Raw genomic sequence first — 13,299 nt, forward strand, 5'->3', positions numbered from 1 at the left:
CAGGACTTTAATGCAGGGAAACTTAAATCCATTTAAAATCCATAATGCAGGGAAGCTTAAATCCAATTTGATTTGAACTCTTGTTAAAATAACAAACAGGACCAATGCAACTGTTTTCACAAGGTAGGGGGAAATGTACAGTGTTACGTGCTGCATCTCTCCCACCATAGGCCTCACGCCTAGGCCTGCAGTCTTGATCCTCTCCTCTTCCTAATTTATTAATTTATTAATGTATGCTGGATCAGCCCTCCTAGCGATACTACAAATATTAGCGCGCCACGATGTTTGAGTTCAGTTACTACATCGACTCTTAGCTGTCGCATAAAGTAACTTCTCTCTCACCCGAAGATAAAATTGTAGAAACTTTATTTTGATATATTCCTCTAAAATTCCTCTCCGTCAGTAAAATGGTGAGTACAGTTTATCACAGAAATGTTGAAAGTAGTCTATTGATTTCTTTATGTGGTGTGTGCATCTCTCATTCTACTGATGGTGGTGCTATAGCTACTCATCCATTCCATCAATGTAACTTTGCATAGCCTAGCGTGTTGTTGCATAATATGTATATGGCTTCATTCATATTGTGGCTGGAATTGCATTTTATTGCTTAAATCAGTGGTCACTGATTTATTTGACTAGAGGAATATGATAGATAGGCTATGCTTCAAACTGTCGAGGAAATACCATATTCCCTATGGAACCCTATTTTACATTTTAGGCTTATTACGAAGTTATATAGTGAAGGTGTATCCTCATGTCGACTCAATAAAAAAACCATTACATTGTCGCTTTGCTGGAAAATGAACGCTCATGTGATTGAGGTGAATTGATGCCCGTAACCATTGGCGGTGGGCTACGGATGGAGGACGAGAAAGAAACTTTGGTACCAATTAACCACAAGTATCTTATACTTAATTGTCATTTGAATATAATTTGCTATCATAAAATAGTGCCAAGTTCAAGTTTGACTTCCGAATATCTCAATTTGCGGTAAACGAACCTGAGATAGAAATTAGAACATTTCAGATCTCTTCTAATCGCAACCTCTTCTGCCTTGATGGAATTCGGCGTTGTCATGGTCGTGTGACGCGCCCACCTTGAAAAGTCTTACGGTCAGAAGAGATTTATTCTAATAGTTAGCATTTTCACCCGTGTTCATCTGATAATACTTGTGTAATATAAAAATACTTGCTTGATATATGTTTTCCAGTTTGTTGAAATACTTTGCAAGTCCAACTTACTTCTATTTGAAAACTGAAATGGTCTATTCATTCCTTTTTATTAGATGCTCATACCCAGAGCAACTCAGTAGTGAGTGCATACATTTTCGTACTGGTCCCCCATGTGAATTGAATCGACAACCCTAGCATTGCAAGTGCCATGCTCTACCAACTGAGCCACATCATCACATGACATCATCACATCATCACAAACCACTTGATATCTCAATGTACTCAATTACTGTATTTAGCATTGTTTTTCTTCATGGACATGGAAAGTCTACAGGTACAAACATACAGTGCATTCGGAAAGTATTCAGACCTCTTGACTTTTTCCACATTTGTGCCTTATTCTATAATTGATGAAATTATTTTTTCCCCTCATCAATCTAACCACAATAACTCATAATGGCAAAGCAAAAACAGGTTTGTCGAAATGTTTGAAAAAAAAAAAATTAAAACCTGTAAATATCACATTTACTTAAGTATTCAGACCCTTTAATCAATACTTTGTTGATACACCTTTGGCAGTGATTACAGCCTCGAGTCTCCTTGGGTATGACGCTACAAGCTTGGCACACGGTATTTGGGGAGTTTCTCCCATTCTTCTCTGCAGATCCACTCAAGCTCTGTCAGGTTGGATGAGGAGCGTCGCTGCACAGCTATTTTCAGGTATATCCAGAGATGTTTGATCGGGTTCAAGTTCGGGCTCTGGCTGGGCCACTCATGGGCATTCAGAGACTTGTCCTAAAGCTACTCCTCCGTTGTCTTTGCTTTGTGCTTCGCCCCAGTTTGAGGTCCTGAGCGCTCTGGAGCAGGTTTTCATCAAGGATCTCTCTGTACTTTGCGCCGTTCATCTTTCTCTTGATCCTGACTAGTCTCACTGTCCCTGCCGCTGAAAAACATCCCCACAGTATGATGCTGTCACCACCATGCTTGTAGGGACGGTACCAAGTTTCCTCCAGACATGACGCTTGGCATTCAGGCCAAAGAGTTCAATCTTGGTTTCATCAGACCAGCGAATCTTGTTTCTCATGGTCTGAGAGTCCTTTAGGTGCCTTTTGGCAAACTCCAAGATGAATGTCATGTGCCTTTTACTGAGGAATAGCATCCTTCTGGCCACTCTACCATGAAGGCCTGATTGGTGGAGTGCTGCAGAGATGGTTGTCCTTCTGGAAGTTTCTCCCATCTCCACAGAGGAACTCTATAAAGTTGATGATCAATGGAAACAGGATGCACTTGAGCTCAATTTCGAGTGTCATAGCATAGGGTCTTATGTACTTATGTAAATAAGGTATTACTGTTTTTATTTGTAATACATTTGCAAAAATGTCTCTAAACCTGGTTTCACTTTGTCATTATGGGGTATTGTGTGTAGATTGATGATGATTTAATCAATTTTAGAATAAGGCTGAAACGTAACAAAATGTGGAAAAAAGGAAGGGGACTGAATACTTTCTGAATGCACTGTAGATGACCAGCCTATAATACAGTAATGTACATTTATTGTGGAACAGTTTCATCCATATTGAAGTTCCAATGGCCATTTCAGATGATCTAACTCTTTCTTTTTGGAGGAAAGTATATACACTATAATATTCATAGGAAAAAAACAGACTCAGGTGAACCGTGTTCATTGATTAACACTGAAAGCTGGTGGGGAGCTGCATCATCCTTAATCTCTGCTGGTGCATATGGTCTCCAGGATGAGACCTGACAGGGGGAAGGAAAAGATCTTTGTCTGAAGTGGTCTTATGCAGATGGATCTGTGTTTAAACCATTGTAGCCCGCTGCACCCTTGTCTTTCCATGTTCATGTTTAGTTTAGCCTTCCTGGCATCTGCTTTCCAACCAGAGACAAGCACATTTGATATAACAGTCACCGGTTTAAGTGTTATCGCTGCACATAAAGGCTACTATTCCTATGACGGCATTACTGTTAAGTCTATGCACTGTAGAATCTGTATAGTCTTCCATTTTGCAACATGAGATGTCAATGATTTGCCCTAAAGAGGGTTGGTGCCCTGAGGGTTGTTGAAAATAAAGCGCCATAGCTCTTGAGCATCACTGGGCAAGTGTACCTCATAGACAAATCTAAATCGTTATTTTTTAATGGAAAGTGCACAAACCACCCCCTCCTGTGCAAAACCTCAAACAGTTTCCTGCTAGGGCCAAGTTGCTTAGCAACGGAAATATGCAAGCAAATTCCTTGGTAACAGCAGGGTGAAGCTGTGGCGAAGAAGGGAGGGGGGAAGGGGAGGAGAGGGAGGGCGGAGGTGGGGGGATGGTTGCGTCATTCGTCCTGGTCATGCTGCAGCTTTTGGTCCTCTTGCTCTCACGCTCTCTCTCTCCATCTCTCTCTCTCACCTCCTGCAGACTGCAGTTCAGGGCGGTCCCTCTTCATGGCATAATTCCCACTTTTTCCAAATTAATTTGTGCTCTCAGAACAGAGGGGATGATTGTGTGGAATAGCTGCTGTGCTGCAGTGTGGGGGAAAATGCAGCCTAACTGTATTTCATCCCAGCCCTCTGCAAATCAAATCAAATGTTATTTTTCACATGCGCTGAATACAACTGGTGTAGCCATTACCATGAAAGAATTGCTTATGATCCCTTCCCAATGATGTAGAGTTTAACAATAATAATAGTAACAGAAGAGTAATAAAATGAAATGCAAAAGAATGGAGCTACTATATACAGGGAGTACCAGTACCTGATCAATGTGCAGAGGTACGAGATATTGGAGGAAGATAATGTGTGTACATTTTTTATTTATTTTAATTTAACCTTATTTAACTAGGCAAGTCAGTTAAGAACAAATTATTTTTTACAATGACGGCCTACCAAAAGACAAAAGATTTCCTGCGGGGACGAGGGACTGGGATTAAAGATACAAATAAATACAATATAAATATAGGACGAAACACACATCACATCAAGAGAGACACCACAACACTACATAAAGAGAGACCTAAGACAACATCATAGCAAGGCAGTAACGCATGACAACACAGCATGGTAGCAACACAACATAACAACAACATGGTAGCAACACAACGTGGTAGCAGCACAAAACATGGTACAATCATTATTGGGCACAGACAACAGCACAAAGGGCAAGAAGGTAGAGACAACAATGCATCACACAAAGCAGCACCAACTGTCAGTAAGATTGTCCATGATTGAGTCTTTGAATGAAGAGATTGAGATAAAACTGTCCAGTTTGAGTATTTGTTGCAGCTCGTTCCAGTCGCTAGCTGCAGCGAACTGAAAAATGAGCGACCCAGGAATGTGTGTGCTTTGGGGACCTTTAACAGAATGTGACTGGCAGAACGGGTGTTGTATGTGGAGGATGAGGGCTGCGGTAGATATCTCAGATAGGGGGGAGTGAGGTCTAAGAGGGTTTAATAAATAAGTATACAGAGATGACCAGTTTACAGAGGAGTATAGAGTGCAGTGATGTATCCTATAAGGAGCATTGGTGGCAAATCTGATGGCCGAATGGTAAAGAACATCTAGCCGCTCGAGAGCATTCTTAACTGCTGATCTATAAATGATGTCTCCGTAATCTAGCATGGGAAGGATGGTAGTCTGAATCAGGGTTAGTTTGGCAGCTGGGGGGAAAGAGGAGCGATTATGATAGAGGAAACCAAGTCTAGATTTAACTTCAGCCTGCAGCTTTGATATGTGCTGATAGAAGGGCAGTGCACTATCTAGCCATACTCCCAAGTACTTGTATGAGGGGTGGCAGTGTAGCCTAATGGTTAGAGCATTGGACTAGCAACCGAAAGGTTGCAAGTTCAAATCCCCAAGTTGACAAGGTACAAAATCTGTCGTTCTGCCCTTGAACAGCCAGTTAACCCACTGTTCCTAGGCCGTCATTGAAAATAAGAATTTGTTCTTATAACTGACTTGCCTAGTAAAAAAAAATAAAAAAATTAGGTGACCACCTCAAGCTCTAAACCCTCAGAGGTAGTAATAATAACACCTGTGGGAAGAGGGGCATCTGTCACGACTCCGACTGAAGGTGGCTCCCCTTCCTGTTTGGGTGGAGCTCGGCGGTCGTCACCGGCCTACTAGCTGCCACTGATTATTTCCTCCCCCTCCTTATGTGTTTATTGAGTGCACCTGTTTTGAGTTGGGTATAATTAGTGAGGCTTTATTAGTCAGCCAGCCCGCCTGGTTCCTTGTGCGGGATTAATTATTGTGACCTTCTGTTTTGTGTAAACTTGTGTGCACGTCTATGGGTTACGTGTTTTCCTATTTCGTTGGTTTTGCTGGACAGTTTAAGTCTAAGTTTGGCGCGTTTGTTGTATTATACGCCCTGTGTTTTCGTGGGGTTGGCTTATGTTCGCCGTTTTTTGTGCATTAAAGTAGCACTCCCCTGAACTCTCTGCTTCCTGCGCCTGACTTCTCACCCATCACACTCAGAACGTTACAGCATCCTTCTTACCAAACCACATGAACTTTGTTTTGGAGGTGTTCAGAACAAGGTTAAGGGTAGAGAAAGCTTGTTGGACACTAAGAAAGCTTTGTTGTAAATCTAGGGAGGGGCCAGCTGAGTATAAGACTGTATCATCTACATATAAATGGATGAGAGAGCTTCCTACTGCCTGAGCTATGTTGTTGATATAAATTGAGAAGAGCGTGGGGCCTAGGATCGAGCCTTGGTGTACTCCCTTGGTGACAGGCAGTGGCTGAGACAGCAGATTTTCTGACTTTATACTGCAATCTTTGAGAGAAGTAGTTAGCAAACCAGACCAAAGACCCCTCAGAGACACCAATACTCCTTACCCGGCCCACAAGAATGGAATGGTCTACCGTATCAAAAGCTTTGGACAAGTCAATGAAAATAGCAGCACAATATTGCTTAGAATCAAGGGCAATGGTGACATCATTGAGGACCTTTAAGGTTGCAGTGACACATCTTTTATCTGACTGTAAACCAGATTGCATACCTGAGAGAATACTATAGACATCAAGAAAGCCAGTCAGTTGATTATTGACAAGTTTTTACAACACTTTTGATGAACAGGGGAAAATAGTAATAGGCCTATAACACTTAGGATCAGCTTGATCTCCCCTTGAAATAAAGGAGGAACCGTGGCTCTCTTCCAAGCAATGGTAACCTTCCCAGAAAGAAGAGACAGGTTTAAAAGGTCGGAGATAGGCTTGGCGATGATAGGGGCAGCATCCTTAAAGAAGAAAGCGTCTAAACCATCTGACCCAGATATTTTTTTGTGGGTCAAGTTTAAGGAGCTCCTTTAGCACCTCAGACTCAGTGACTGCCTGCAGGGAGAAACTTTGTAGCGGGACAGGGGGAAAAGAGGGAGAATCATCGAGGATAGTCACATTAGAAGGGGTGGGAGATGAGGAAATGTTGGACGGGCAAGGAGGCATGGCTGAGTCAATAGGAATCCTGACTTAATGAACTGGTAATTAAAGCGCTCAGCCATGTGCTTCTTGTCAGTAACAACCACATCATCAACATTAAAGGACATGGGCAGCTGTGAGGAGGAGGTTTATTCTCCAGGTCTTTAACTGTTTTCCAGAATTTCTTGGGGTTAGACCCATAGAGAGAGAACTGCTCCTTAAAGTAACTAACTTTGGCCTTCCAGATAGCCTGAGTGCACTTATTTCTCAATTGCCTGAATGATAGCCAGTCAGCCCGAGTATGCGTGTGCCGAGCCTTTCACCAATTGCAATTCTTAAGGTGGAGTAACTCTGCAAGATCACAGTCGAACCAGGGGCTGAACCTGTTTTAATTCTCATTTTCTTTATGGGGGTGTGTTTGTTAACAATACCACTGAAAATATCAAAAAAGAAGGTCCAAGCGTCTTCGGCAGAGGGGATCAAGCTGATTCTATACCAATAAAGTTTTTTAGCAAGCATCTACCCTACACGAAGGCAGGGTAAAGTGACAAATCATCAGGATAGATAATAATGCGAGTAAAATAAAGGACAGAGTAGCAGCAGCAAATGATGAGTGTAAAAGTGTGTGTCAGTATGCATGTGTTTGTATGTACGCGTATGTAGTGTATATAGTCTAGTGAGTATGTGTAGGGTCAGTGCAGATAGTTTGGGCAACCATAAATTTACTATTTAGCAGTCTGGCTATTTAGCAGTCTTATGACTTGGGCAGTAGAAGCTGTCTCGGAGCCTGTTGGTCCAAGAGCCGATTTTTTATTTGTGAATTTTTAACCTTTATTTAACTAGGCAAGCCAGTTAAGAACAAATTCTTATTTACAATGATGTCCTAGGAACAGTGGGTTAACTGCCTTATTCAGGGGCAGAACAACAGATATTTACCTTGTCAGCTCAGGGATTTGATCTAGCAATATTTTGGTTACTGGCCCAATGCTCTAACCACTAGGCTACCTGCCGCCCCGATGCCCGGGTAGTGTTTGCTGGACAGTAGCAGAGTGAACAGTCTATGGCTTGGGTGGCTGGAGATTAGGCACATTTTTGGGCCTTCATCTGACACCGCATGACATAGAGATCTCGGATGACAGGGAGCTCGGCCCCAATGATCCGCACCACCCTCTGTAGCGCTTTGCGGTCGAGGGCGGTGCATTTGCCATACTAAGTGGGGATGCAGCCAGTTAAGTTGCTCTCGATGGTGCAGCTGTAGAACTTGCCAAATTTTTTCAGCCTCCTGAGGGGGAAGAAGCTCTACCATGCACTCTTCAAGACTGTGCGGGTGTGTGTGGACCATGTTAAGTCCTTAGTGATGTGCATTCAATCATGGGGAAAAATGTAGCACTATACAGTTTGCCCTTCAGATGAAAAGAGCGCAAGAATCTGATTTGCATTGGATTAGATGTAATGGAGACTGGATAATGTGTGCCCTCTTTCCATTGGCTCTCCTCTCATAAATGCAGATGCCAATGCTTTGGTGACATCGTTGACATTTACCTTGATTATGTACAGTGTGATCCAATTAAATTGCGCTCTCTTCTCTTTCTCAAGCGTGAGTGTATCTCCATCCATGTGGGTCAGGCTGGTGTCCAGATTGGCAATGCCTGCTGGGAGCTCTATTGTCTGGAGCACGGGATCCAGCCAGATGGTCAGATGCCCAGTGACAAGACCATCGGAGGAGGAGACGACTCCTTCAACACCTTCTTCAGTGAGACTGGAGCTGGCAAGCATGTCCCCAGGGCTGTGTTTGTGGATCTGGAGCCCACTGTCATTGGTACGATCACTTTGTCTTGAAACAATGATGATGACACTATGGTATCCCCTTAGTCTTGAGCCCTCAGCTTACAGGTCTTTCTTTTTCCAGATGAGGTGCGAACTGGAACTTACCGCCAACTCTTCCATCCTGAGCAGCTGATCACTGGGAAGGAAGATGCAGCGAACAACTACGCCCGTGGGCATTACACCATCGGCAAAGAGATCATAGACTTGGTTTTGGACAGGACTCGCAAACTGGTGAGAACTTACATATGATGTTGTATTAACATACACTCTGCCCACATCTCTGAAAATCCTGCACCTTTATCCCTCCATAATGATCTGAAACACCTCTCCTCCTCTCCAGGCTGACCAGTGCACTGGCCTTCAGGGCTTCCTGGTCTTCCACAGCTTTGGAGGTGGCACCGGTTCTGGTTTCACCTCCCTGTTGATGGAACGCCTGTCTGTTGACTATGGCAAGAAGTCCAAGCTTGAGTTCTCAATCTACCCAGCTCCCCAGGTGTCCACAGCTGTTGTTGAGCCCTACAATGCCATCCTGACCACCCACACCACCCTGGAACATTCAGACTGTGCTTTCATGGTAGACAATGAGGCTATCTATGACATCTGCCGTAGGAACCTCGATATCGAGCGTCCCACCTACACTAATCTTAACAGGTTAATCAGCCAGATTGTGTCCTCCATCACTGCTTCCCTCCGATTCGATGGTGCCCTCAATGTTGATCTGACAGAGTTCCAGACTAACTTGGTGCCCTATCCCCGTATCCACTTCCCTCTGGCCACCTATGCCCCAGTGATCTCAGCAGAGAGGGCTTACCATGAGCAGCTCTCTGTGTCTGAGATCACCAATGCTTGCTTTGAGCCATGTAATCAGATGGTAAAATGTGACCCACGTCACGGCAAGTACATGGCCTGCTGTCTGCTGTACCGTGGCGACGTTGTGCCCAAAGATGTTAACGCTGCCATTGCCACCATCAAAACAAAACGCTCCATCCAGTTTGTAGACTGGTGCCCAACTGGTTTCAAGGTTGGTATCAACTACCAGCCCCCAACTGTGGTACCTGGTGGAGATCTGGCCAAGGTCCAGAGGGCAGTGTGCATGCTTAGCAACACCACTGCTATTGCAGAGGCCTGGGCCCGCCTTGACCACAAGTTTGACCTGATGTATGCCAAGCGTGCTTTCGTGCATTGGTACGTAGGTGAGGGTATGGAGGAGGGAGAGTTCTCTGAGGCCAGGGAAGACATGGCTGCCCTGGAGAAAGATTATGAGGAAGTGGGTGTCGACTCCATTGAGGGAGAGGGAGAGGAGGAGGGAGAGGAGTATTAAAGTGAAGTGACTTGATTCAACCTAGTCATATCACTAGCATGCTTATCACTGGTCAGAAGTTTACATGGCTCAGCTTTCCTTATTAGCGTTGGAAATGGCTAGAAAACACTGTCACACATCATAGATATTCATGCATTCCATTGGCACCGAAAGCTGTTAATGAAATTTGCTGTGGTTGTGTTCAGGGAATGTCATTGTGTTGCAATGGTTTTACTTTTTACGGTTTTATGTTATTTTACACTGCAGCGGTCTGTCCTCTTTTGTCTGTTATATACAATAAATTACTGGAGGAGTTTTGCTTCTTGTCTTTCTTTCTTAATGTATTTATTTGTTTTTTTCTTCACTCACTAAAACTTACCACAGTGTTACTCAAGAAGGAATCATTTGATCGTTGAAGTGTAATAACAATGTAGGTTGTAGGTACATATTGTTAGTTCTACAACTAGCTGTTTGTGTAATTACACATTGACAATCTATATGTATATATTTAGCTGAACCTCACCCTAAAATTATTGTTTTATATCCGTGTACAAATCTTTCAAAGTGCATATTGCAAGAAGACATAACTATGTAACAATGTGTACCTAAAACACTGTAATTACATTAGGAAATGAACATGTAATTAATATAACACTTACTGAAAAGTGGTGCAACTTGCTTTCCAGAAGTGCTAATAACCTATAATATAGCACAACCATCTGCATTCAAATATAGATTTTATTCTTCAGGCATATCTAACTGCAGCAACCACCACCGAAGTGTATGGGTGGTGTTGCTAAGCAACGGCAGCAGAGTCTCAACAATGACTGGCACTGTGATAGAGCGAGAGTCAAAGTTCAGAGACAATATGGGACAAGCATTCATGAACATACAGTACCAGTCAAAAGTTTGGACACACCTACTCATTCCAGGGTTTTTCTTTATTTTTACTATTTTCTATATTGTTGAATAATAGTGAAGACATCAAAACGATGAAATAAAGTGTAAACAAATCTAAATATATGTTATGTTTGAGATTCTTCCAAGTAGCCACCCTTCGCCTTGATGACTGAGGCTCCCGAGCGGCACAGCGGTCTAAGGCACTGCATCGCAGTGCTAGAGGTGTCCATACAGACCCTGGTTCGATCCCGGTATCACAATCCACCGTGATCGGGGGTCCCATAGCTATGCTCACAATTGGTCCAGCGTCGTCCAGGTTAGGTCAGGGTTTGGCCGGGGTTGGCCATCATTGTAAATAGGAATTTGTTCTAAACTGACCTGCCTAGTTAAATAAAAAAATGACAGCTTTGCACACGCTTGGCATTCTCTCAACCAGCTTCATGAGGTAGTCACCTGGAATGCATTTCAATTAACAGGTGTGCCTTGTTAAACGTTAATTTATAGACGTTCTTTCTAATGCATTTGAGCCAATCAGTTGTGTTGTGACAAGGTAGGGATGGTATACAGAAGAATGTACCCTATTTGGTAAAAGACCAAGTCCATATTATGCCAAGAACAGCTCAAATAAGCAAAGAGAAATGACAGTCCATCATTACTTTAAGACACCTTTCTTCAAGTGCAGTTGCAAAAACCATCAAGCACTATGATGAAACTGGCTCCCATGAGGACAGCCACAGGAAAGGAAGACCCAGAGTTACCTCTGCTGCAGAGGATAAGTTCATTAGAGTTACCAGCCTCTTAAATTGCTGCCTAAATAAATTATTCACAGAGGTCAAGTAACAGGCACCTCTCAACATCAACTTTTCAGAGGAGACTGCGTGAATCAGGCCTTCATGGTCAAATTTCTGCTAAGAAACCACTACTAAAGGACACCAATAATAAGAAGAGACTTGCTTTGGCAAAGAAACATGAGCAATGGACATTAGACCGGTGGAAATCTGGAATTAGGTTTTGTTGAGTCTAAATTTGAGAGTTTTGGTTCCAACTGCTGTGTCTTTGTGAGACGCAGAGTAGGTGAACGGATGGTACCCGCCGTGAAGCATGGGGGAGGACGAGTGATGGTGCTTTGCTGGTGACACGGTCAGTAATTTATTTAGAATTCAAGGCACACCTAACCAGCATGGTTACGACAGCATTCTGCAATGATATGCCATCCCATCTGGTTTGTACTTAGTGGTACCATTTGTTTTTTCAACAGGACAATGACCCAACACACCTCCAGGCTGTGTAAGGGCTATTTGACCAAGAAGGAGAGGGCTGCATCAGATGACCTGGCCTCCACAATCACTCAACCTCAACCGAATTGAGATGGTTTGGGATGAGTTGGACTGCAGAGTGAAGGAAAAGCAGCCAACAAGTGCTCAGCATTTGTGAACTTCATTTACTGTCCAAAAATGTTTAAAGGCCTTGATTGTTTAATTCTAACATTTGATTATTCAAATATGTAATACAAATCTCTATACTTATTTTTGTTTTGTTCTATAGCACTAATGCTCCAAGTGTTCAGCATATGTGAACTTCTTCAAGACTGTTGAAAAACTTTCCTCATGAAGCTGGTTGAGAGAATGCCAAGAGAGTGCAACGCTGTCATCAAGGAAAAGGGTTGCTACTTTGAAGAAATTAAAATCTATAATATATTTTGATTTGTTTAACACTTTTTTTTTGGTACTGAATTTTGATAGACCAAAGTATCAGCTATCACAGCATGTAAAGGAACATAAAATGCAACTAACTGGATTTATGTAACCTCCGTCAGACACCATAAAAGGCATTTCATTTACTGTCCACAAGTGTTTAAAGGCCTTGATTGTTTCATTCTAACATTAGATTATGTAATACAAATCTCTAAACTTCTTGTTTTGTTTTATAGCACTACTGCTCCAGGGTTCATTTGGTAACCATTTGGCATGTTTTTCTAGATGTGGAACATTAAACAACGTTAAAGAAAACATGATCCATTAGGTCTAGCACAGCAAATACTTCAATTGTTTAAGCATATGTTACAGAACAGTGGAAAAAAATGTTTTCTTCACAATATTGCAGAAAAAAATATCTTAATTAAGAGGGTTAGCCATCAGTGACAGAGTTGAAAATCCCCAATAAAAACATAACCATTCGATCAGATATTTCAGCACTCTGACAGAGTTGACAAAAATGTTTTTTTCTTCTTCATTCAAGTGGTATACACAGCAGCAACCTTTTTTTCTCTCAGTTGCTTTATGACTCTAAATCCTAATTAAATGTAACATATTTGAACCAAAATGCATATTCTGTCAGGCAGATGGAGTTTACAGTTTATGGTTATGAACTTGTGACCATGGTGATTCCAATATTGTTTGTTTAAATCTATCAAAGGTAGAGAACTTTCCAGACCATGAGTGGTCTTGTTGCATTACATGTAATGAGGACATGAATAAGGGGTCCTTATGGTATACAGTGCCTTCAGAAAGTATTCATACTCCTTCACTTATTCCACATTTTGTTGTTACAGCCCGAATTCAAATAAAATAAAAATACATTCTCACCCATCTACACACAATACCCCATAATGACAAAGTGAGAACATGTTTGAGAATTTTTCTGCTAATTTATTGACAATGAAATTAAGAAATATCTCACTT

The 13,299-nt window shown here is 42.3% G+C and overlaps 1 protein-coding gene across 1 annotated transcript; it reads left to right on the forward strand.

The window, feature by feature from the left end:
• Window positions 1-261: 261 nt before the first annotated feature.
• Window positions 262-10,032, forward strand: LOC112216270 (tubulin alpha chain-like). Its single transcript, XM_042298037.1, has 4 exons — window positions 262-410; window positions 8,188-8,410; window positions 8,501-8,649; window positions 8,759-10,032. Exons 1-4 carry the CDS (start codon window positions 408-410, stop codon window positions 9,737-9,739), a joined length of 1,356 nt encoding a protein of 451 aa, XP_042153971.1. The 5' UTR covers window positions 262-407; the 3' UTR covers window positions 9,740-10,032.
• Window positions 10,033-13,299: the final 3,267 nt, after the last annotated feature.

Source organism: Oncorhynchus tshawytscha, linkage group LG02 (genome assembly GCF_018296145.1).
Source record: "Oncorhynchus tshawytscha isolate Ot180627B linkage group LG02, Otsh_v2.0, whole genome shotgun sequence".
NCBI classification, from domain to species: Eukaryota; Metazoa; Chordata; class Actinopteri; order Salmoniformes; family Salmonidae; genus Oncorhynchus; species Oncorhynchus tshawytscha.